The sequence below is a fragment of the Aethalodelphis obliquidens genome, unplaced genomic scaffold (assembly GCF_003676395.1).
Source record: "Aethalodelphis obliquidens isolate GAN/ISIS:26980383/991018 unplaced genomic scaffold, ASM367639v1 scaffold133, whole genome shotgun sequence".
NCBI classification, from domain to species: Eukaryota; Metazoa; Chordata; class Mammalia; order Artiodactyla; family Delphinidae; genus Aethalodelphis; species Aethalodelphis obliquidens.
Window position 1 is genome coordinate 813,662 of NW_020838077.1, and position 22,061 is coordinate 835,722.

The following is a 22,061-nucleotide window of genomic DNA, read 5'->3' on the forward strand; positions in this document are numbered from 1 at the left end:
TCTGTGTAGTATTTTATATACATACATAATGTATGTTATCATATGTATTTATATCTATTGAGAGCATTCAGCCAAAGCTAACCTAGCCTCATGGAAGCCCCTCTCTTTAGCTCCTGGTTATTTCTCTTAAAACCTGATGAATAAATGAATGAATTAGGACATACCACCAATTCATGATCTTCAGCCATGAACCACAATGCTGGGTAGGGGACTAAGTAAGACCACAAAATCTTGTCTTCTGAGGCCATGTCCAGAAGCAGGAAAGATCCAAATACCCTGGAAAGGAGCTGTTCTCTCAGCCTATCTTTCCTCCTTAGGACGTGGTGACCTCCATGCCCCCAAGGGCTTAGGCTGCTGCTTCTGAGTTGGGAAGCAAGTTCTGGGCTCTTTGATCTACACCGAGCATTGCTGCATTACCCCACTGTTATAAAAAAGGACTTGAAAGAACACTTTCCCAGTGAAGTGACAAGATTAACAAAGCTGTAGGCTGTGGATGTCCAACACTACTTTCCCAGCACCATTAGAAAATAGTAACATGGTACTGTTCTTACCATCCAGTTGGAAGTAAAATACTGGCCAGAATGGGATTCTGGACCCATATGAACCCAATCCTACCAAGACCCAGAAGACAACAACAGTGTAAACAACATCCATACTCACTTTATTTTCAAACAGAGGAGCATGTACCCAAAGAGAAGCGGGACTCAGAGCCACTGTGGGAGCTTTTGCTCAAAGTGATCTGCCTTGGTCTTCTGACCTCAGAACACCTCGTGATCCGATGGCCATGGGGATGGAAGTGCCCCTTGATGGTACACATATTAGAAAGGTAAATCACCCCATCCCTCAAAGGAGACGGGAGAAAAGGAGACAAAAGTCAATGAATCCCTGGCATACTGCCCCGGAATCCTTCCAGGGATAGTGTATGACTGACCATCAGTCCACAAATGTGAGTGGGAGGGGATGTAGGAACAATGGATGGTGCTGGGCAGAAAATTATCCTGGATGACGTGCATCCAGCACCTGGATAGACTTTTCATTAGAATGAAGGGAGCTGACAAAGCCCTCAGAAAGACAGAAAAGAGCACATTGATTAGAACATTATCTCATAACAGAGGTGGGACCATTTCCCACCATTATTGTAAAATAACAGTAACTAATCAAAACACATATAGACCTCTTTAATGGAGTTAATAAATAAAACTACGGCCAATTGGGAATCAGGGGTAGAGGTACTATTCCCAGGAGGAAAAACTGGGACAAAAGGGAGCCATGCTGACAGGACTTTCTAGTCCAGCTCTAGGTTCTTAGAAAGAAGCCCTAGTTCAGAAATGACAGCAAATACCCATGATCACTATGTGGGGCTGAGCCAAGGTGTTAAATATCTTGAATGGCTCTCCGAACCCAAGATTATCCATATTCTTTATCCCCTCCAGTAATGTGTGAGACCAAGAAGTGTGGAACTCTGGAGGTGGACATGTGGTTTTTATTTCCGGGCAATCTTAATACTTCTCATTACATCTCACAATTTTCGTGGGAAGGGAGGGGATGGCAGAGAACATGGACATCCTGTCTTGCACTGCAGGGCTCGGAAAGTGGTAAGGACATCCAGCTGTGATGGGCAGGAAGTGTCAAGGCAACAGGATGCCTTATGCCTGGGGTAGGAGTATGGTCAATGGCCCTTTTGGCCTGAGTTCACCTCCTCAAGGGGAGGTCTCCATGGAATGACCATGATTCCCAACATGGCCAGAAAACCCATCGATCCCACTCATGGGGCAGATGATCAGAGGAGCTGCGCTCTTCCCTCCCGAGTAACTCAGACTGAAGTAGGGCCGGACAGGCCCACAGAAGGTAGCATGAGAGAAAGTAAAGGTGTGACACCTCTCTGTCACATTGTAGAAGGAGACCTCGCCAGCATCATAGTCCAAAAAAATCCCCACCCGTTGGAGAGGGGTCCGCAGGGGGAGGGCAGTCATTGGGGAGGTAAGAGCCCAGTACTCTTTCCCATACCACAAGGACACTGCCCAGAATCCATTCTGGGGGGCCGAGGTTACTCCGCCTTTTCTGCACACTGAGTCTTCACAGACACCTATGGTCCACTTGGCTTTATCTCCCACCTCTACCTCCCAATAATGTCTCCCAGCGATGAAGCATGGAGAGCCCAAGACACAGGGAAACAGATTGAACCGCTCAGGGTTGTCAGGCAGGTCCTGCTGGAGGTAACTGTACCGCACTTGCCGCAGGTTATCAGAGAGGATCAGGCTGGGGTAGGCCGTGTCTGGATCCAGAGTCACATCCACTGCAGAGGAACAGAAGGGCAGAGGAAGGTCAGCCGAGAGCCAGGAAAGCCCACTCTGAACACCCAGCTTTTCTCCTACCCCCTAAGAAGAGAATATGAGCTCTCCAACAAAGGCACATTCATCTTACACTCAATTACATCCTGAAATTGACATTCCAAAAGTTACTGTTTGGATTAGCTAGTTTACTTCTTTTAGCTAGGATATATTGAAAGTACTGAAATTTTTACCTCTATTTGCTTTTTCACATCTTAAACCACAATATCCATTATTAAGCTGAATTTGAGGTTTTCTTACATGTATGTCCAATCCCTTAATCTAAAAGTCTTGGGGACCAGGAGTTTCACAGAATACAGAATTTAGATAGACAGGGTGTGGTACAGCACTCTACAACCAAATATCAACAGATCTGCTGTGAAACATACGAATGTTCACATTACATCGGATAAAGACACTAGTCCCACATGCATCTTACAATCATGTGGTGGTTTCCTGTTTTAAAATCACTGGCATATATTCTCTCATTTGCTCTTCATACCCGGTTCAGAAGGAAGACTCCCAAACATTCTCTCTCTGAACCAAAGCTCAGCTAGGTTGACTGATTCCCACAAAAGATTGATGACAGGCAACTGGTGGAGGTGACCAAGAACCCCAGAGGCTTGGTTTTTGGTTCAAAAATCTGTTCACAACAGTTGCCCATTTTTTCCCTCATGTCATGGGGTATACCTCATACCTCCAACCAGACATTTAACTCCAAGGATAGGTCAGTGTCTTATGCCCTTTTGTTCCCTCTACAGTACCCTGCGCAACATTAGGAAATGTAAGACGTAAGCAAAGTAATCAAGTAATACTTGTTGAAAGAATTAAATATGGATTACAGCCAGGGGATATCAATGAAAGAAGACCCGTTGTATGTAGAGTCCCTCTGTTCATGAGGAGGATCTCATGAAACAGAAGGCGGTCCTGTGACTGTGGAAAGTACAAACCTCAGTTCTGAGTACCTATGAGGTCACAGATTTACCCAGTGTCTCTGAACCTGAGGTGTTGGTGATGGTCAAGGAGAGGGAGAGTTTCAACTCTTGCTCTGAGGCACAGAGAAGGGATGACAGCAGATTCCTCTTAGACTGTCCCTAGCACTCAGAATAAGAGGTGAGCTCAGTAGTTTTGGAAGGATGACTGCCTTTTGTAAACCACACACTGCCCAAGGCTAAGTGGGTAGAGCAGCATACCAGTGTACTAGCAGTGGCAGTGCTCTACTTTTTGGAAACTGTAGTTTCACCTCTATAATCCTTCATAGCTCCTGAGTTTGATTTCCTCCTATTCAAAGGTCCATGGTTTCAGCTCTGAAGCAAAGATATTACAAACACATAGAAACAACTGATGTATTTTTGTGATTATTATCATTTTTCATACATGTAACCTAAAGGATCCTAATTAGGCACTTTCCAAAATCATTCACAATAGTAGTTACGTTGATAAGGATTTTTACTCCTTTTTCCAAATGGTTTTGTCTCCTATCACCCACCTGAGTATAACTGGGCCTCTCTCAATTCTAAAAAACAAAAGAGAAAGAAGTTATAGAAGTCACCTGAATATTTCCAGGAATACCTAAGAGACGGAGCTTTGGTTAGAGTCATCATAAAGCAATGGTTTCCATTAGACACCCCAGAACCCCTGTTGTCACTCATGCACTGATTTCTTCATACAGTGTATGACTCCATCTTCCAGCCTAGAGCTCAAAGGGAAGAGGGATTGGAAACTTTGGGCAGAAGAATAACGACATGCCCGAGATTGGTAGCATATGGGGCCAAACTGAGCCAAGATTAAGGATTCCACCCTCCAGTGGGCCAGCTGGCTCTGCAGGGGGAGATGGAGGTTCTAAGTCCGCATCATAGATAACTCTTGGCTTTCATAAGCAACCTGTTCTAGGGGATGAGTGGTTCAAGTGACATCCACTACCAAGCTGGAGCAAACAAGACCACTTGCAGTAAAATGCTTTTACAGTTGAAAAAGCATTTTCATAGACACGTTCTCAGTGAGCCTTTTAAGTGACAGGAGAAGAGTAGGAAAAATAAATGAGTCAGATCAAGGAACGTCATGTCTGAGCTTCTGGTATTAAGTGGAGTTTCTCCCTGTTTTGCTTGTGAGCATTCCCTAAGTCTACATTGCTAGATGTGAAAAAAGTATGTATCTGAAAAGATACAATGCAAATAAAGTTTTAGCATATACAGGAAATTATCAGAATTATGGGGATTTGTACTTTGTACTAAATGAGAAAAGGGATTACCTACATATAAGGATTTCAAATTCTACCAGGCTGCCTAGAATTTTAGCATTTAGTATACAGCCATATGTGCTGTATGCTCATATGTGATCACGAGCAGAAAATTTTGTATTAGGAAGAGCATCCCTTAAATATCTTGAACATTTTATTTAATAAACATAAATGTAGGGTTTATTACGTGTCAGGCTCCATTCTAAAAGGCTTTAGAAATGGTAACTAATTTAACTTAATCCTTACAACCCTGTGAGGTAAGAGCTACTATCCTCCTCATTTTACAGATGAGGAAATTATAGTGTAGAATCCTTATCAAGTGGCAGAGCTGGGCGCAGGACCCAGGCAGCCGAACTCCTGAATCCCTGTTCCTAACCACTTCCCTCGAGGTTCTGCCTCAATCAGTGCTGCTTGATTCCTCCTGTCCTGGTCAGCACCAGTGACTACACGCAGCAGAAACTCTGTAAATTATAACCACAAACACTAGCTCAAATGAAATGTAGCTAGGATAGTTTCTGTTCATTCTCTTTCTCAATTAAAAATAATTTTAAATAATCAAACTAATTCTGGATTAATTATTGGATTGTATATTTTTCTCCTCCACTAATGTAGATTAAGAAATGAGTGCAGGGCTTCCCTGATGGCGCAGTGGTTGGGAGTCCGCCTGCCGATGCAGGGGACACGGGTTCGTGCCCCGGTCCGGGAGGATCCCACATGCCGCAGAGCGGCTGGGCCCGTGAGCCATGGCCGCTGAGCCTGCGCGTCTGGAGCCTGTGCTCCGCAGCGGGAGAGGCCATAACGGTGAGAGGCCCGCGTACAAAAAAAAAAAAAAAAAAAAAGAAATGAGTGCATATAGTTAAAAGGCTTCAAATTGAAACAAGAGGCTATTAATTGAAAAAATTAACAAAGCAAAAAGGAAGATGTAAAATATCAGGGGAGGCCGGCCAGCGGGTATCGCGCATTTCCCATTTTCCCACACTTTAGCGTTCATCTTCCCAGGAAACTTCAACGTCAAAAGCCCATTAAGTAGATAAATTTACCTTGGATTTTCTCCATATCTGACTGCATTTTTTCTAAGGAGAGAAAAGAAGATGTTTAGTTTGCATCCCATTATCTGGCTGGAAAATACAACCTCTCAGGCAATATAGTTATTGAGAGCATAAACCCTCATGGATCCCTCTTCTTACGTTACCTGTGAACTGCTTTAGACTCTCAGTCAAGAACAGACACTTCTGAGCAAAAATGTGGATTTTCTCTTGCAGATCTGGAGGTGTGATCCAGGGTTCAGGGATCCTGATTCTTTCAGCCCTAAGTTTAAAAAAAAAAGCAACAAAAAAACAAGTGAATCCCTCCCCCAACTCCACAACCTTTCAGGGTCCAGGATAAACCTGGCTAAACTGGCCAACACAGGTGGACAATCTTTAAAAGCAGCCACTCTAGTCTTTTTCCTATTCTCCTTCTAGACTATGATCCTCTGGACCAGAATAGGAGAGACATCTTATTCACCTTCTTATTCCCCCACAGTACTAGCTTCTGGCTTTTCACATGGCGTGTCCTCTAAGATTTACTGAATTAAACTGAATATAAGCCTGACCTTGCCAGAAAGCACTAGATTCCATGATAAAGTCCTTGATATTTGTGGTGGGCAATGACCCCAAATCCTCAGGTTCCCAAATATGGAGAGAATGACATCTTCAGACAGACAGGTACTCTCTGGACAATACCCAGTTACCCACCACCCCCCTCAAGGGGTCTATGGCAGACTGACTGCTAGTTGCCCACCCAATATGCCTTCTCCCATCTTCCAAATTTTACTGGGTTCATGCCTGACTGGTCTAAATTTGACCTTGTGACTCAGTTCTGGCCAATGAGAGGTAAGAAGTATCTTGTGGTAATTTGAGAATTCTGCATAAAAAGGAATGTGGTGCTTCCCTGGCGGCTCAGTGGTTAAGAATCCGCCTGCCAATGCTAGGGGACACGGGTTCGAGCCCTGGTCCGGGAAGATCCCACATGCCACGGAGCAACTAAGCCCATGCGCCACAACTACTGAGCCTGTGCTCTAGAGCCCGTGAGCCACAACTACTGAGCCCACGTGCTGCAACTACTGAAGCCCACGTGCCTAGAGCCCGTGCTCTGCAACAAGAGAAGCCACCACAATGAGAAGCCCGTGCACCGCAACAAAGAGTAGCCCCCACTCGCCACAACTAGAGAAAGCCCGAGCGCAGCAACAAAGACCCAATGCAGCCAAAAATAAATAAATAAATTTATTATTTTTTTTAAAAAAGGTTTCTGGTTATATAAAATAATAAAATAAAATAAAAAGGTATGTGATGTGACTTATCTTCTTCCTGCTGGTTAGCATTCTAGGAACTATCTTGGACTGTAAGAATGAGGACTGTATCTTACAGATGGCAGAAGGGTAAATGGAAAGAAACCTCAGAGTCTGATGATCACTGGAGCCACCAAACCAGCCCTGGGCTACCTACTTGCACATTTTTAATGGTGACAAAATTTTAAAACTATGTTTAAGCCTTAAGCCAATGAAATTTTGGGTTTCCTAACTCAGAGAGCCAAACCCAAACCTTAACGTCCCAAAATGCTAGAATCTAAAGGATCTATCTCCCTGTTCGTTCAGAGCTAGACTGGTACCAAAAAGTTAAAGTAGTAGTAAAAGTGAAGGGAGTATTTGTTGGGGTCACTTGGCAGGGACTAGTACAAGTTCCAGCTCATCACCATCCCATCTCAGCAGGCCTCAGAAAGCTCAGTTCTATCAACAGTTCTGTCCACACAGCGCTCCCAGCCATCCAACCCCATCTATGTGCCACCCTCCCATATCTCCTCCAATGCTCCCGCATAATCAAGCTGCATTTCCTCTGGAGGGTTTTCACCCTTCAGGGTTTTAATTAGCTTCAAAGTTCAGTTCCCTCAAAGTCAGGCTCCGCCCCAGTAGGTACCAAACATTATGCCCCCCAAGGCCTATCCCATTTGTCCTTGCCATCCAACCCTGAAAACATAATTTAATCTTGGCTTCTTGCACATTCTGGGATTCTCCTGCTCGGTCATGTCCCAATTCCCTGGTAGCTCTTCCTCACTTTCCATCTGATGATACAGTAGAGAAATAATGAGAACAAGAGCCAGAATCCAGGTAACTCATCACTCGTTATATAACTCTGAGCTGGTCTCCCTTTTCTTAGACCATATTTCCCCCATTACAGAAAAAAGAAAGAGTCAGAAACAGAGACACAGAGAGACAGAGATAACAAAAAAGAAACGATTCTGAAATGTTTAGGAAACAAAAACTATAAAATACCCTTGCACTTTGCCTAAGTCCCTGTAAGTCTCTACCCTCTCCATAGACGTGTCCTCATAAATCACCAGCACCCTCCTAAATGGACCCCCTACTCCACCCCTTATCCTCATAATTTGTCAATAATTCCTGAGTTTTACTGAGAAGAGCTGCACTCCATCTAGTTCTTTGCACACTAGTGACTCGGTTCAGGGACAGGCGGGACATGTGTCAACTTGGTAAGATGTCCTCAGGCTCTGGGCTCCTTCCAGAATTTCTAAGTATGAGGGAAAATCTTTTCAGGCTTGATTTAGCACGGGGGAGAGAGAAAACTGTACCTGTTCAACGTGTCTCCGATGTCCTATAAGAGAAAGGAAAAGGATAAGCATGAGAAATCATTCCTAACTTCCATTTTCTCTCACAGATGTTTGTTGAAAACCCAACTTATGGGGTGGCTCTCCTGGGAGAAACCAGGGAGACAAGGAGCACAACTCACGGTCCAGGAGCTAAAAACTGGGCAGAGGAAACTGGGCTGCACACTATTCGCTATTCTAGCACTTCCTGCGCTCTCCTCCTGCACACTGGTCGAGGATCTCAAGATTTCAAATTTACTGACTCAAGCATCCCACCCTTGGACCACAACTGCCTGCCTGTCTAGCTTGATTTCTTTGACGTATTACTGTGAAATCATTTCAAATACACAGAAAAGCTGCTAGCACAAAGAGCTCCTGTATACTCTTTTTCCCAGACATATTTATCTTTAGAATCATTTGAGAGGTCATTGTTTATATTATATCCCTTTACCCCTTTATGATTCTGTACCTCCTAAGAGCAAGTACATTTTCTTATATAACTATAGTACAGTTATCAAACTCAGGAAGCTGAATATTGATACGTTTGTATAATCAACAGTCCATAACCTAATTTAATTGTCTTATTAATATTCTTTACAGCTACTCCCCTCCCCACTCAGGTAATCCAGGATCGTTCATTGCATTTTTTTTTTTTTTTTTTTTTTTTTGTGGTATACGGGCCTCTCACTGCTGCGGCCTCTCCCGCTGCGGAGCACAGGCTCCGGACGCGCAGGCCCAGCAGCCATGGCTCACAGGCCCAGCCGCCCTGCTGCATGTGGGATCCTCCCGGACCGGGGCACGAACCCGTGTCCCCTGCATCGGCACGTGGACTCCCAACCACTGCGCCACCAGGGAAGCCCCGTTCATTGCATTTTTATGATGACATGTGTCTATAAGTCTGGAGTGGCTTTTGTGACACATTGCCTTAACACTGGCTAATTATTTTATAGAATATCTCTCTATTTGGGTTTCCCAGATATTGCTGTCATGATTAAACTAAAGTGTACTGTCTTTTTTTCTTTTTACTTCATTTATTTATTTATTATTTATTTTTGGCTGTGTTGGGTCTTTGCTGCACGCGGGTCTTCTTTAGTTGCGGCGAGCGGGGGCTACTCTGTTGTGGTGCGTGGGCTTCTCACTGCAGGTGGCTTCTCTTGTTGCGGAGCACGGGCTCTAGGTGAGCGGGCTCAGTAGTTGTGGTGCATGGGCTTAGTTGCTCCGCAGCATGTGGGATCTTCCCAGACCAGGACTCGAATGTGTGTCCCCTGCACTGGCAGGCGGATTCTTAACCTCTGCACCACTCAGGAAGTCCTCAAGCTGTACCGTCTTTGACTAGTGTATGCTGTTTGCTTCTAAATAAACATGATATTCACTTGTCCCTTATTGGTGATATTTTATAGCTACTATTTTTCCTTTTGTAATTAACAAGTAATCTAAAAGTGATACTTTGAAATTATGTTAATATGCCAGTCCCTATCAAACTCCCCCTCCCCTTAGGTTTAGCATCTGTCGATAATTATTGTCTAAATTAACTTTTAATATGATAGTTGCCAAATGATCATTTTCCACCTTCAAAATTCCTTCTAGCAAAAAAAAAAAAAAAATTCCTTCTAGCGCTTCCCTGGTGGTGCAGTGGTTAAGAATCCGCCTCCCAATGCAGGGGTCACCGTTTGATCCCTGGTCTGGCAAGATCCCTCATGCCACAGAGCAACTAAGCCCATGGGCCACAACTACTGCCACAACTACTGAAGCCCACAGGCCTAGAGCCCATGTGCCGTAACAGAAGCCACTGCAATTAGAAGCCCGCGTACCACAACGAAGAGTAGCCCCTGCTCGCAGCAACTAGAGAAAGCCCACGTGCAACAACGAAGACCCAACGCAGCCAAAAATAAATAAATAAATAAATTTTAAAGATTCCTTCTACATTACTTAGTCAACATTCTACTGGAAGGAAGAATTTTCCCTTATTTATTATTAGTATGGACCCATCAATTCGTACTTTATTCAATGGGTTATAATCCATCACTGTTCTTATTTGTATTGGTGCTCAAAATATCCGAGATGTGGCCAGAGAGAGTCTGTCACTCTCGTAACTCCTCTAATCACATTCTTCCCATTCCCATTATTTTCTGATTTATCCTTCCAGTCTTCCCTTTGCAAAAATAAACAGATACATGTATTTTCCAATTATCTCATCTTTCTTACACAAAAAGTAGCACACTCTATATTTTGCACTTTGATTTTTTTCACTTACCAATATATTATAGAAACCACTCTGTATCAGTTCATAGGTATATTTCTTTTTTACAGTTGCCTAATATTCCTGTGTGAGTATACATATGTACAATGTTAAATACAGGTAGACAATAGTGAACATCTTGCCCACTTCCTGACCTCAGTGGGAATGCTCTAATTTTCCCGCATTAAGTAAGATTCAGCTTACTTTTCAAATGACTACTACCATGACCCCTCTTCCCCATGGAGCCCACAACCCCTCTTTTTTCTCTACTTCTACTTATCATCCAGTTTTTTTTTAATAAATAAATTTATTTATTTATTTTTGGCTGTGTTGGGTTTTAGTTGCTGCACACGGGCTTTCTCTAGTCATGGCGAGTGGCGTCTACTCTTTGTTGCGGTGTGCGGGCTTCTCATTGTTGTGGAGCACAGGCTCTAGGCGCACAGGCTTCAGTAGTTGTGGCATGCAGGCTCAGTAGTTGTGGCTCACGGGCTCCAGAGGACAGGCTCAGTAGTTGTGGCTCACGGGCTTAGGTGCAGTCGCTCCGCGGCATGTGGGATCTTCCCGGACGAGGGCTCGAAGCTGTGTTCCCTGCATTGGCAGGTGGATTCTTAACCACTGCGCCACCAGTGAAGTCCCTATCACCCAGTTTTGATTTCACGGTCCATGTGTTCAAAAATATTCTCACAAATACCTTCTACCTTAAAAAAATGGGCAAACCCATAAAGACACAAATTAGTGGTTGCCACTGGGTAGAAAGGAATGAAGAATGACTGTTTAATGGGTACGAGGTCTCCTTTCGAGGTAATGAAAGTGTTCTGGAATTACATAGCTGTGATGGTTGCACAACACTGAGTTTACTAAATGTACTAAATGTACTAAGTTGTACACTTTAAAATGATTAAAATGGTGAATTTAGGTTATGTATATTTTATCACAATCAAAAAACCAAAAAACAACAAAACAAAAAGCTCAAATCTTGCAAAGCCCTAATCCTGGATGAGCCCAACTATCTGCTCTCCCTATGCCTGGCACCAGAGCAGTAACAGTCTGAAAACGCAGGGACAAGAAAAAGGTCACACAACTGAGCAGACAAGTCCCAGTATAAACTGACGTCCACTGACCAAGTAATTCTAATACATCTCACAAACCAGATGGCTTTCCCATACTCTGAAACAATAATTTCAGAACTTTCCCACATTCTTCAAAGCTCATATTTTCTCTAATCCCTGCTCAATGGGAGCAGATGGTCCTGCTTTTCTAACTTCAAAAGAGAGTAAGAGCCAACGGGGGACTTCCCTGGTGGCGCAGTGGTTAATCCGCCTTCCAATGGCGGGGACTCGGGTTCGAGCCCTGGTCCGGGAAGATCCCACAGGCCACGGAGCAACTAAGCCTGTGCGCCACAACTACTGAGCCTGTGCTCTACAGCCCGCGAGCCACAGCTACTGAAGCCGTGTACCTAGAGCCCGTGCTCTGCAACAAAGAGAAGCCACCACAACGAGAAGCCCGCGCACCGTAACGAAGAGTAGCCCCCACTCACTGCAACTAGAGAAAGCCCTCACGCAGCAATGGAGACACAAATGCAGCCAAAATAAATAAATAAAATAAATTTATTTTAAAAAAAGCCAACGGGTTTTAGCTACCAAAGTGCACAACATGCCTGCATCTATCTGCCCCCACCGTCCTTTCTTCCCATACAACAGGGGATCTTCCAAAACTAAGTCCCACACATATGCTTTAGTCACCTTTCCCTTCTGCCTTCTCAGAAACAGCACATTAGTGATTAGTTCATCCTTATAGCTTCAGTAATTTTCTTCACCTGAATCCTTACAACATAGGTGCTCCTTTCCACATTTTCTTTTAAAATATGTTTAGCTAGTTTCTTTAAGCATTCCCTCCCCATAAAGCCCCACAATCCTACCTCATCTCCGAGTATTTTTTTAAATATCTCCTTCACAGTCTTACTTCTTGAAACAGTCATTTACTCTTCCAGTTTCCATTCACCCTCTGTCACCACAACTCTACCTCATGTGGCTCCTGACCAAATTATTCCACTGTGGCAGAATATCAATGATTATCTGAGATGAAAATCATTGAGATGATAATGATTATTATCAAGATCATCAATGATGCCCATGTTTTTAAACCAAATGTATCTCAGCCCTTATATTATTTCACCTCAACTGCATTAGATTCTGTTGTCCACTCCCTCCTTCCTGAAACATTCTTCCTCCCTTGCCACATTCTCTGGTCAACTGTTCGCTTTGCAAGCTCTTCCTTCTCTCCCTGGCAATTAAATACTGGTGTTAGTTAAGGCTCAAGATTAAGACTTCTCGTTTTAATCTAAAGCAGGAGTCAGTGAACTTCTTCTAAGGAAAAGGCCATACAGTCTCTGTCACAACTTCTCAACTCTGCTGCGACAGACAATACATAAATGAATGGGCGTGGCTGTGTTCCAATAAAAAGTATGGATAATGAAATTCAAATTTTATATAATTTCACATATCATGAAATAACATCCTTCTGCAACCATTCAAAACTGTAAAAAGCATACTTAGCTTGCAGAACATACAAAAACAGGTGGCGGGCCATAATTTGCTGACCCTAACCCTACCCTATCAGCCCCTTTTTAAGGGCGTTTATCAACACCAATGATACTTGTTTGCTCACTTCTTTATCATATGATCTCAACATTAGAATTTAAATTTCAGGAGAGCTTATTCACCACTTAATTCCGGTGCCTAGACTAGTGCCTGACCCAGAACAGACAATTCATATGCATTGAATGAACAAATGACAGCCAGGCATCAGCTCATTTCCAGCGGTCTTCCTGGGTTGGGTGCATTGCAGCTTTATCACCTGCACTACCAAGATTAAATCACAAGACTGCTTGGGCTGACCACTCCCACTCAAGCGTTTCTTTGTTTTGTAGCTGTGGTAATACACACATACATGTTAAAATTACAGGGTAACTGGAGTGAGGAGGGTCTTTAAATGACATGTGGGCCAAACCCCTCATTACATAATGAGTAGATGAGGTCACTGGGTCCAGAGAGGTCGAGAGCCTGTGATCAGACCACTTATCAGTGCAGGACAGGCCTGGGCATTAGGCTTCCCTTTTACCCTTTCCATGAGACAGTGCAACTGACTGACCCAAGCTGTGTCAACCAGGTCCTCTATTGTACATTTCCCCTCCAACATGCCCAACAGAGAGCTTGGCAAGCCCCTGCTACTCCCACAGAGTTGGCAAGGCAGTTGGGGGTCCTGGATACTGCTTGGCAAAGAGAGAAGGGAGACCTTTTAGCAGGAGCTGTCTTGGCAGGGCGCGCTAAGCCTCACCTGCAGGAGCTCCCTGGTGGGCTGCTGCTGCTTCTCTTCCAGCTGGGCGATCAGGTTGCTGAGGTGGGAGATGTTGCAAGAGAACTGAGTGATGGCACCATTGATACTGTTGTAGATGGCCAAGTCTAGCTCCTCGAGACGGGCCAGGAGGCGATACTCATGCTCCTTCAAGGAGTGATACAGCTGCTCAAACTCCCAAACGATCTTCTCCCTCTCCATCTGGGTCAGGCTCTGTGTGGATGACAGGCAAGGGCAGTGAAGAGAGGAAAGGCTACTTCTAGAGCCCTTCATATTTCTCCCCTGGCTATCCACCCCAAGACCTCATCATTTCATTCAGGTATACTATTTACTGAATAGTGATGCACACGCACCTTGCTTATAAATCCTTTTCACGAACTTATACTTCTCCTGAAAGGGACAAGTCTTTCAATGCATAAACAATACAATATAATCTTAGAAATGAAAGAGTCCTTAAAGCTCAACTAATTCAGTGCTTTGCAAAGAGAATGCCATTGGCACCCTGGTGGGGGGGGGGCAATTCTGCCTGCATGGGACTGTTCTTTGCATTGCAGGACATTTAGCATCCTTGCCCAACCCTCCCCAATCACTCCAACCAAACACCCACACACCACGGAGAGGAGGAGAGGGCAGTACTCACCTCGCTGAAGAACCAAAAGTCTAGTCCAACCTACCTATTTCACAAGTGAGGAAACTGAGGCCTAGAGAGGTAGTATTACTCTCTCCATCTATTCAACTGGCTACTGACAGAGCCAAGAAGTATGTGCAGGTGCCCTGATTCTCAAAGAAGGGCTGTTTCCCCCCTTTGACAATCCCCCCCAGAGAGGACACAGTGGTGTGCTTAATGACTTAAGTCCACTCAGGCTCACTAGAAGATTCTCCTTCAGTCAGACCTATTTTCAAGCAAAGGCAGCTGAGGTCTCAGTGGATTCTGTGAGCAGAACAAGTGGTGGGATCTTACGGCATCATGGGAATAAGTTCCCAGTCCAAAAGTTCTATACTACACCCTGGCCAGGACTGACAAAATTTCTCACAAGATGGTGCTAGACACTACTAGTCTAAGAGTTTGCTTTTCAGATGCAAATACCTCTAATGGATGGGAATTTGTAATATTTTATTTATTGTTCAAAAGAGGCTTAAACACTTAGATGGTAGACATATAAGTATATATTATAAAAGTCTATTTTTTTTTCCAGAACAAACCCCCCCAAATATCCCTATCACAAATCAGCACATTAGTCACTTGCTAAGGCTTTGGGAGACTAGGGGAAGGGAACAAACTGAAAAGTTCAGAACTTAACTGTCAAGAAAAGGAACATTCCAGGAAGAAGCAACAAGCGGGCTTACATAAAGCCACTGTCAGCAACTGTCTGCAGAATGGTACAAAGGAGGCTAACTGTGCCCAAGAATCTCACCTGTATTAGCTTTGTCAGGGATCAACCTTGATCTGCACAAAGCTAGCAGATTAAACTTTTGATAGGTCAGATCTCTAGGGGTTCTAAACTCAGCTATTCCATCCTTTCCCCCAAAATGTGGGAGGGAATCCCTTGGTTCTCCAGGTGAATTTCCAACTGCCATATAAGGCTGTTCCACCCACACCTAGAAGTTCTGGGCGACGTGACTGCACAAGGTTAAGGGGAGCTTAACAGCCTCACAAAAAAAAAGAGAGTGACAGGCAGAACTGATATTACCTGTGAATTCCAAAGAACCTTACCAAGAGCTCAGCTCGTGCCTGTTCCCCCTGTGCCCGACGCCTCTTCTTTAGGTCTTTCACTCTTTTTAGGTGGTCCAGCTGGTTCTGGATTTGCTCCTAAGAAAAGCAAAAACAGGTGGGCAGTTCAAGATTAGGCAGACCATACCATCAATATGGCTGTTCTGCTTATCACACGTGCAACCCACATTCCTGATGCCAAGTTCCTGGTTAGAGCCTATCCTTGGACCATACTGCCATCACCAGGGCACAGGGGTCACCAGACCTCTCCTTTGGTAGTTTGTATCTTAAATGGTGGGTCACCTACCTGCCCTTGGAAGGATACTGCATGGCTTAGTGGAAAGGTGAATGGACTAGGAGGCTTTAAGTTGTCGCTCTTTCACAGACGCGTACTGAGAAAATGACTTAACTTCTCTTATTTTCCTCTGGTGTGACATGGGCAAACACCACCTTCTCAACCTACTAGAGGGTTATCACCAGTGTGAGTAAAAGAATATTTTTGAAAGCACCATAAATGTTAAGTGAATAATTTTGCATGAATGTACTCACATTTAAACATGTACATAATTGTGTACATATTCCTGCAGTCCTCAAACACACAGATCATGCACTCCTTGAATGTTGCCTTACAACTGTTTTATATTTAATACTTTGTTTCCACGTTATTGTTTAGCTGTGCCAGTCTGTTGGTTCAAGAGTTCACAAAAGAATCCACACATCATTTTATTTCACTCAATCTTCATAACTGTGTTATCTCCTATGAGTCTCACGGTGGTTAAATGACTTAGGTAGTAAGGAGCTCGTTCTTTTCCGTGAGCTTCTAGAAGAGGACGGAGCACAGGGAAGTGCTGGGGAATGGAGAGGTGATGGGCCTCTGCTTGATGTGTATACAGCCAGTTAACGTCCGACTGTGTTCTGTCTCAGATCATCTAGGAGCCGACAGGAGTGCGAGCGTCTCTGAAGCTTGTCGTTGTGGACGTGGTTTTACGCATATCTTTTATACCGTCAAGAGGGGTCTCCATGGGCCGTCTTTATGTATAATGTGCCCGTGTGCGGGTAAACATAGAGGCACATAAGGAAATGAGAGTGGGGGTGGGGAGACTTCTGGCTTCCTCACCAGCTACAGGTTTTCCTCCCAAATCTGAGTGCCGAGGCTCTGGAGCGGACAGAGAGGAAATGACGGCTGTGAACCACACGTCCGGCTCAGCCATTTTCTAGGCGGAAAAAAGGAAGCCCCTTTGGCTCTCTCCTCCCTTTGTCCGACTCGCGCTCCGGCCCCTCCCCGCCCCGCACGCCCGGCCCTCACCTTGAAGCCCTCCACCGCCTCCTCGAGCGGCAGCACGCTGTGGCCGCGGTGCTCGCGGGAGCGGTCGCACACCACGCAGATGGGCATCTGGTCCTCCTCGCAGTACAACTTCAGGGGCTCGCGGTGTTTCTCGCACACGCCCATCTCGCCTCCGGGCCCCGACGGCCGCTCGGTGCGCAACTGCTTCACCAGCTGGGTCACGTTGGCCAGGTGCCGGTTGGGCCGCATGTGCCGCTGCGGGAAGGTCTCCCGGCACTGGGGGCACGACACATTGGTCTCCGCCGCGCCCCAGCAGCGGGCGAGGCAGGCGCAACAGATGTTGTGGCCGCAGTCGAGCATCATGGGCTCGACAAAGTACTGCAGGCACACGGGGCAGGTGGTCTCCTGCTGTAAGCACTCGGCCACGCTCCCGGAGGCCATGGCGCGGGCCCGCAGGGGCGCACGGGCATGGGCCCCGGCGCCCAGCCCTGCGCGGAGCCCAGCTGTACCGCGCTCCCTCCCGTTCGCTGCTTCTGGGCGGCGCCGGGAGGCGAGCCCGGCTGCCGGAGGGCGGCTCCTCCCCGGCCCTGATCCCAGACGCGCCCGCGCGCTGGAACCCGGCGCCGCTGCGCCCGGCCGAGGGAGCGTGGGGATACTGCGACCCCACCTAGCCCAGCGGCTATGCGAGGGGGCAGATGGTCGGGCGCCGCCGGTTGGACTCGCAGAGCCAGGCGCTCAGAAGGCTCAGGACAACGTGGCCGCGTCCGAGCGGATCCCGGCAGCCCCGCAGACCTCACCCCGGCGCGAGCGGAAGGGGCGGCTCGGGGGCGGGGCTTGGCTCAGGCCTCCTGCGCACGGCAAGATTTCCTGGATTCAGGCCTGGATGATTTCCTCCGCAGAGGTCCGCGGAGGCCTAGCCGCCCGCCCTGGGGCGGAACGCGCGGGCGCGGGAGCCTTGGATACCGGTTACAGAGGCAGGCGGTGTCCGCGGGGTGCGGCGGGGACAGGGTATCCCCTGCCTGCACGCTCCGGGCCCGCCGCCGAGCTTCGGCGGCCCTGGGCCTGGATCCCTGGTCTTTTGTTGGGTTTCCTGTCTGGTGCCCACGCCTCAGCAAAGGCGAGAGAAAGCTAGCTTTGTGTTGGTGTGGTAAGAAGAGACATCTGGCCTCCCCGGGAGGCCGGAGGGATGAGGGTTGCAGACTGAGCCCCACCCGGCCTGTGAGGAGCTTTATCAAACAAACCCCATTTACAGGCGCTCGCAATTCTGTTTCGAAAAAGAAAGGCTTAATTATCAGGCGGCAACATTTCTGTGACAGAAACAGACAAGCCCAGTTCTGCTGCTTCCTATTGTGCCTAAGCAAACTGGTTTACCATTCTGAGCTTCAGTTTCCTCTCTGATGAAATGGTAATAATTATACCCCAGCAAGGAGGGAGACTTCCTTACAACTTTTACTTTTTAAACCCTAAGTATGCTTATCCATTAAAATAGTAAAGTACCCACTGCAAAGAGCTGTGTTGAATAGAACCTAAACATGCTTGCTCCTTCCTGAAGTATAGGGAGATTGGGAATCCTGTGGGTGACACAGGCTCTTTTCATTATCCAGTAAACTTAATAAAATTTTGCGTTGTTCCCTCATCCCTACCTTGGTGTTTCCTCGTTTCCTTTGCTATTTTCTCAGTATTGTCCTTCCTCTGGATTTAATTGAATTTGGGCAGGCTTGCCTGTGTTGACTTAATTTACATTACTATACTTTGACCTAAGTGATTTCAACAATGTCAGTTTGCAAATGTGTTTTAAATGAGTTAGTGACTGGTTGAATGTGACCAATTCCACCAGTTTCCCAGTTTCTAGTCTTTTTCTCTAACCTATTTACGTAACACTTCAATAACTCTTACATGTCTGTCAAGGTTCTAATTCAGGGCACACTTTTAGAATAGGAAGTGATGTGTGCTCTCACATAGTCCAGCATACTTTATATGTCAAGTATAAAGTATACATAAATAAACTGAGATCAGATGCTTTAGTAACTCCATGAGGACAGAAACTTCTTTCCAGACCTTCTGTGATCTCCATTATACCTTGCACATAGATTTAATCACGTGAAAGGACTTCAACACTTGTTGAATTATTAGACTAATAATCAATTAACTTAATGATTCTACTGTCACATTTTATGCATACTTCTTATCTTTATCACAGTTATTCATTTGTAAAGGGTGCAAACACAAATGCCTACTGGAGACAAGAAGGTAATTTAAATGAGCAGGCCAGTCCAGGGTCACAACAGGGAAAGATGGGGACAGCGAATAACTGGAGGGCAGATGAGGCAGCTACTTCTTATTGAGAATGTGAGCCCAGCATATTGCCAAATCTTTGATTTTCAAGAGAAGGCAGAAATCTAGAGATTTATGTGAAATTGATTGACTTTCAAGTGTTGGAAACTAACTAAAAATTGTAAAAATCATCTCTGCAAGATGAAATTGACCTCCTCACCTCCAGTTTGGGACTTCTGGTACAGCTATTTATTTTAATAAGTGCTTTTCATTCTTAACACAATATGGAAGGGACTGTCATTGACTACTTTATAGCCAATCTCCACTCCTTCCTTAAAGTTTTATTCCAAGTAGCAATATGCCCAGCTGAAAGATACTTTCCAGGTGCCTTTACTGCCAATACTATGGTATATTCATGAAGGCAGCTCTGCTGTATGAAATCTTGTCCAGCTGGTTATGGATGTGCTCAGGAACACCAACTCACCTAGCGCTTCTTTCACACTTCAACATGGCCCTGAGATTGTAGGTGGCTAGTGATATCTATGTGGAAGGTTTTGGCTGGTCATTCTGAGAATGCTTCTTAAAGGAAGACTACTCAGCTGCAAAGCATACCCTTTTAACATTCCCCCTTCCTAATTCTTCCAGCCCGGAATGTGCACGTGATGGTAGGAGGTTGACCAGCTGTCCTGGACCATGAGACAATCTTGAGGATGGAAGCCTGCACTAAGATGATATAGTAAAAGGTAAAGAAGCCTGGGTCCTTATTCACTGCAGAGTGCCTGCATCTAATTATATATGTAAGAGAGACTAAAGCAACTGTCCTGTTTAAGCCACCTATTTGGATTGTCTGCATATGCAACGGAAACTAAACCTAACTAATAAATACAATTTTTATTAATAAAGTGTTTTATTTTAAAATAAATTCCCACCTATTTAAAAATAAATTCCCTATCAACACAACCTATCTGCCCTCAGGGTGCCAGTAATTTCTGTTAGTATTGGCTAAATCCAGAGGATACTCTTCAGCCTTTATCTTAATGTTCCTGAGGCATTTGACACTGTTGACCCCTTTCTCCTTGGACCATTCTTCTTCCAGGCACCAAACTGAGGAGAACCTGATAAGGCCTAAGATATTTCTGCTTCCACCCTCTCCTCTTTTATCTGTCTTTACCAAGTGATGCTAAAGTTAGTCTGGAAATATAAAAATAAAAAATAGGAAAAACACAAGGCTACAATAATTAAAGTAAGACTAAGCTGATAGATCAATAGAATAGACTGGGAACCGAGAAATAAACCCAAATCTTGTTCTCAAACCCAAGTTCCTGTGCCTGACGAACAGTGAGGCTAAGCAAACCAGAATGTCAGAGTTTGGAGCAGGGAAAGGTTTATATTGCAGGACCAAGCAAGGAGAACGGGTGGCTCGTGCTCAAAACCCCTAAACTCCCCAATGGTTTTGGAGGAGAAGTTTTTAATAGGCAAAATTTGGGGTGAGGCCTGCAGGGTGTGTGACTTTCTTCTGATTGGTTGGTGGTGAGGTAACAGGACAGGCAGTGCTCCAGAAATCTTGTGTTCAGCTTGAAGTTACCATCCTCCACCTGGGTGAGGACCTTAGTTCTGGCAGAAGAACTCAATATATATGTTGTCATATATACTCCGAGGAGGAACCAGGACCCTGCCCCAAGGGTGCACTATTGTTTCGTGACTGCTCTTCCTTTCCTTCTTCATTCCCTCTCTTCCCTGATTAGCAACTGTTTGAATCTGCTCTTTAGAACTCAGGGAAGCTCAAGGAGGCTGAATAAAGTCTATGGACACAGGAAGGGTTTGTACCAGGGAGGGCCCCACAGGTCCTGCCTTGTTTCACAGGGGAAAAGAACAAGTTAATAAACATGTGGAAAGAAGTTTAACTCACTATTAATAAATTAATGTGATGTTGCTTTTAATTTATGAAATGAGTAAAGACTAAAAAGCTCAACAATACTCAGTATTGGTGAGAACATGAGGAAACAGGCATTCCAGTATACCATGAGAGGGTAAATTTGGAGAACATTGTTGAGAGCAACTTAGTAATAGCTTAAGAAAAACAATTTTAATGCACATACTCTTTGAACCATCTACTCCTTTTCTCTCCCATCTGTACAAAGATGATTGATTGGACTTCCCTGGTGGCACAGTGGTTAAGAATCCTCCGCCAATGCAGGGGACATGGGTTCCAGCCCTGGTCTGGGAAGATCCCACATGCCACGGAGCAACTAAGCCTGTGCGCCACAACTACTGAGCCTGTGCTCTAGAGCCCGCGAGCCACAACTACTGAGCCCGCACGCCACAGCTACTGAAGCCCACGTGCCTAGAGCCCATGCTCCACAACAAGAGAAGTCACTGCAATGAGAAGCCTGTGCACCGCAAGGAAGAGTAGCCCCCATTCACTGCAACTAGAGAAAGCCTGTGTGCAGCAACAAAGACCCAAAGCAGCCAAAAATAAATAAATTTATTAAAAAAAAAGATGATTGTATAAGGATTGTCATTATAGCATTGTTTGCATTTGTAAAATGCTGGAACCAATATAAATATGCTTCAATAGGGGACAAGTTAATGAAAATACTATTCAGTCTTACAATGGAATACTATGCAGGGACCAAAAAGAATAAGTTAGATCTCTATATACTAATATGGAAAGATGTCTGAGATTTATTCATTCATTCATTCATCCATCCATTCATTCATTCATTTAAGTGTTTGTTGAGGGTGTACCATGGCTCTCTTTTAGGCTCCAGGATACAGCAGGGAACAAAACAAAGTTCCTGGGCTCATGGATTTGCTTTCTAGGGAGAAATATGGATAATAGGCAAGCTAAGAAATAAATACATAGTATGAAAGATCCATGAAGAAAAATGAATCAGGATATGGAGGATGAAGAGTGATTGGGGCATTACGTTATATTGGGTGGTCAGAGGAGGTTTCTCTGATGAGGTAGCCAAATGGCTGCTGCAGTT

At 45.1% G+C, this 22,061-nt stretch overlaps 2 protein-coding genes across 2 annotated transcripts; one reads left to right on the top strand and one right to left on the bottom strand.

Annotated features, from left to right (window-relative positions):
• Positions 1 to 638: 638 nt before the first annotated feature.
• On the bottom strand, positions 639 to 17,590 carry TRIM27 (tripartite motif containing 27). The gene is made up of 8 exons (XM_027099554.1): positions 16,819 to 17,590; positions 15,516 to 15,611; positions 13,784 to 14,014; positions 8,194 to 8,216; positions 5,762 to 5,877; positions 5,610 to 5,642; positions 3,820 to 3,846; positions 639 to 2,296 (listed from the first exon to the last, which is right to left on the bottom strand). Exons 1-8 carry the CDS (start codon positions 17,236 to 17,238, stop codon positions 1,701 to 1,703), a joined length of 1,542 nt encoding a protein of 513 aa, XP_026955355.1. The 5' UTR covers positions 17,239 to 17,590; the 3' UTR covers positions 639 to 1,700.
• Positions 17,237 to 21,262, top strand: LOC113616258 (translation initiation factor IF-2-like). Its single transcript, XM_027099606.1, has 3 exons — positions 17,237 to 17,771; positions 19,717 to 19,814; positions 21,213 to 21,262. Exons 1-2 carry the CDS (start codon positions 17,237 to 17,239, stop codon positions 19,746 to 19,748), a joined length of 567 nt encoding a protein of 188 aa, XP_026955407.1. The 3' UTR covers positions 19,749 to 19,814; positions 21,213 to 21,262.
• The last annotated feature ends 799 nt before the right edge of the window (positions 21,263 to 22,061 follow it).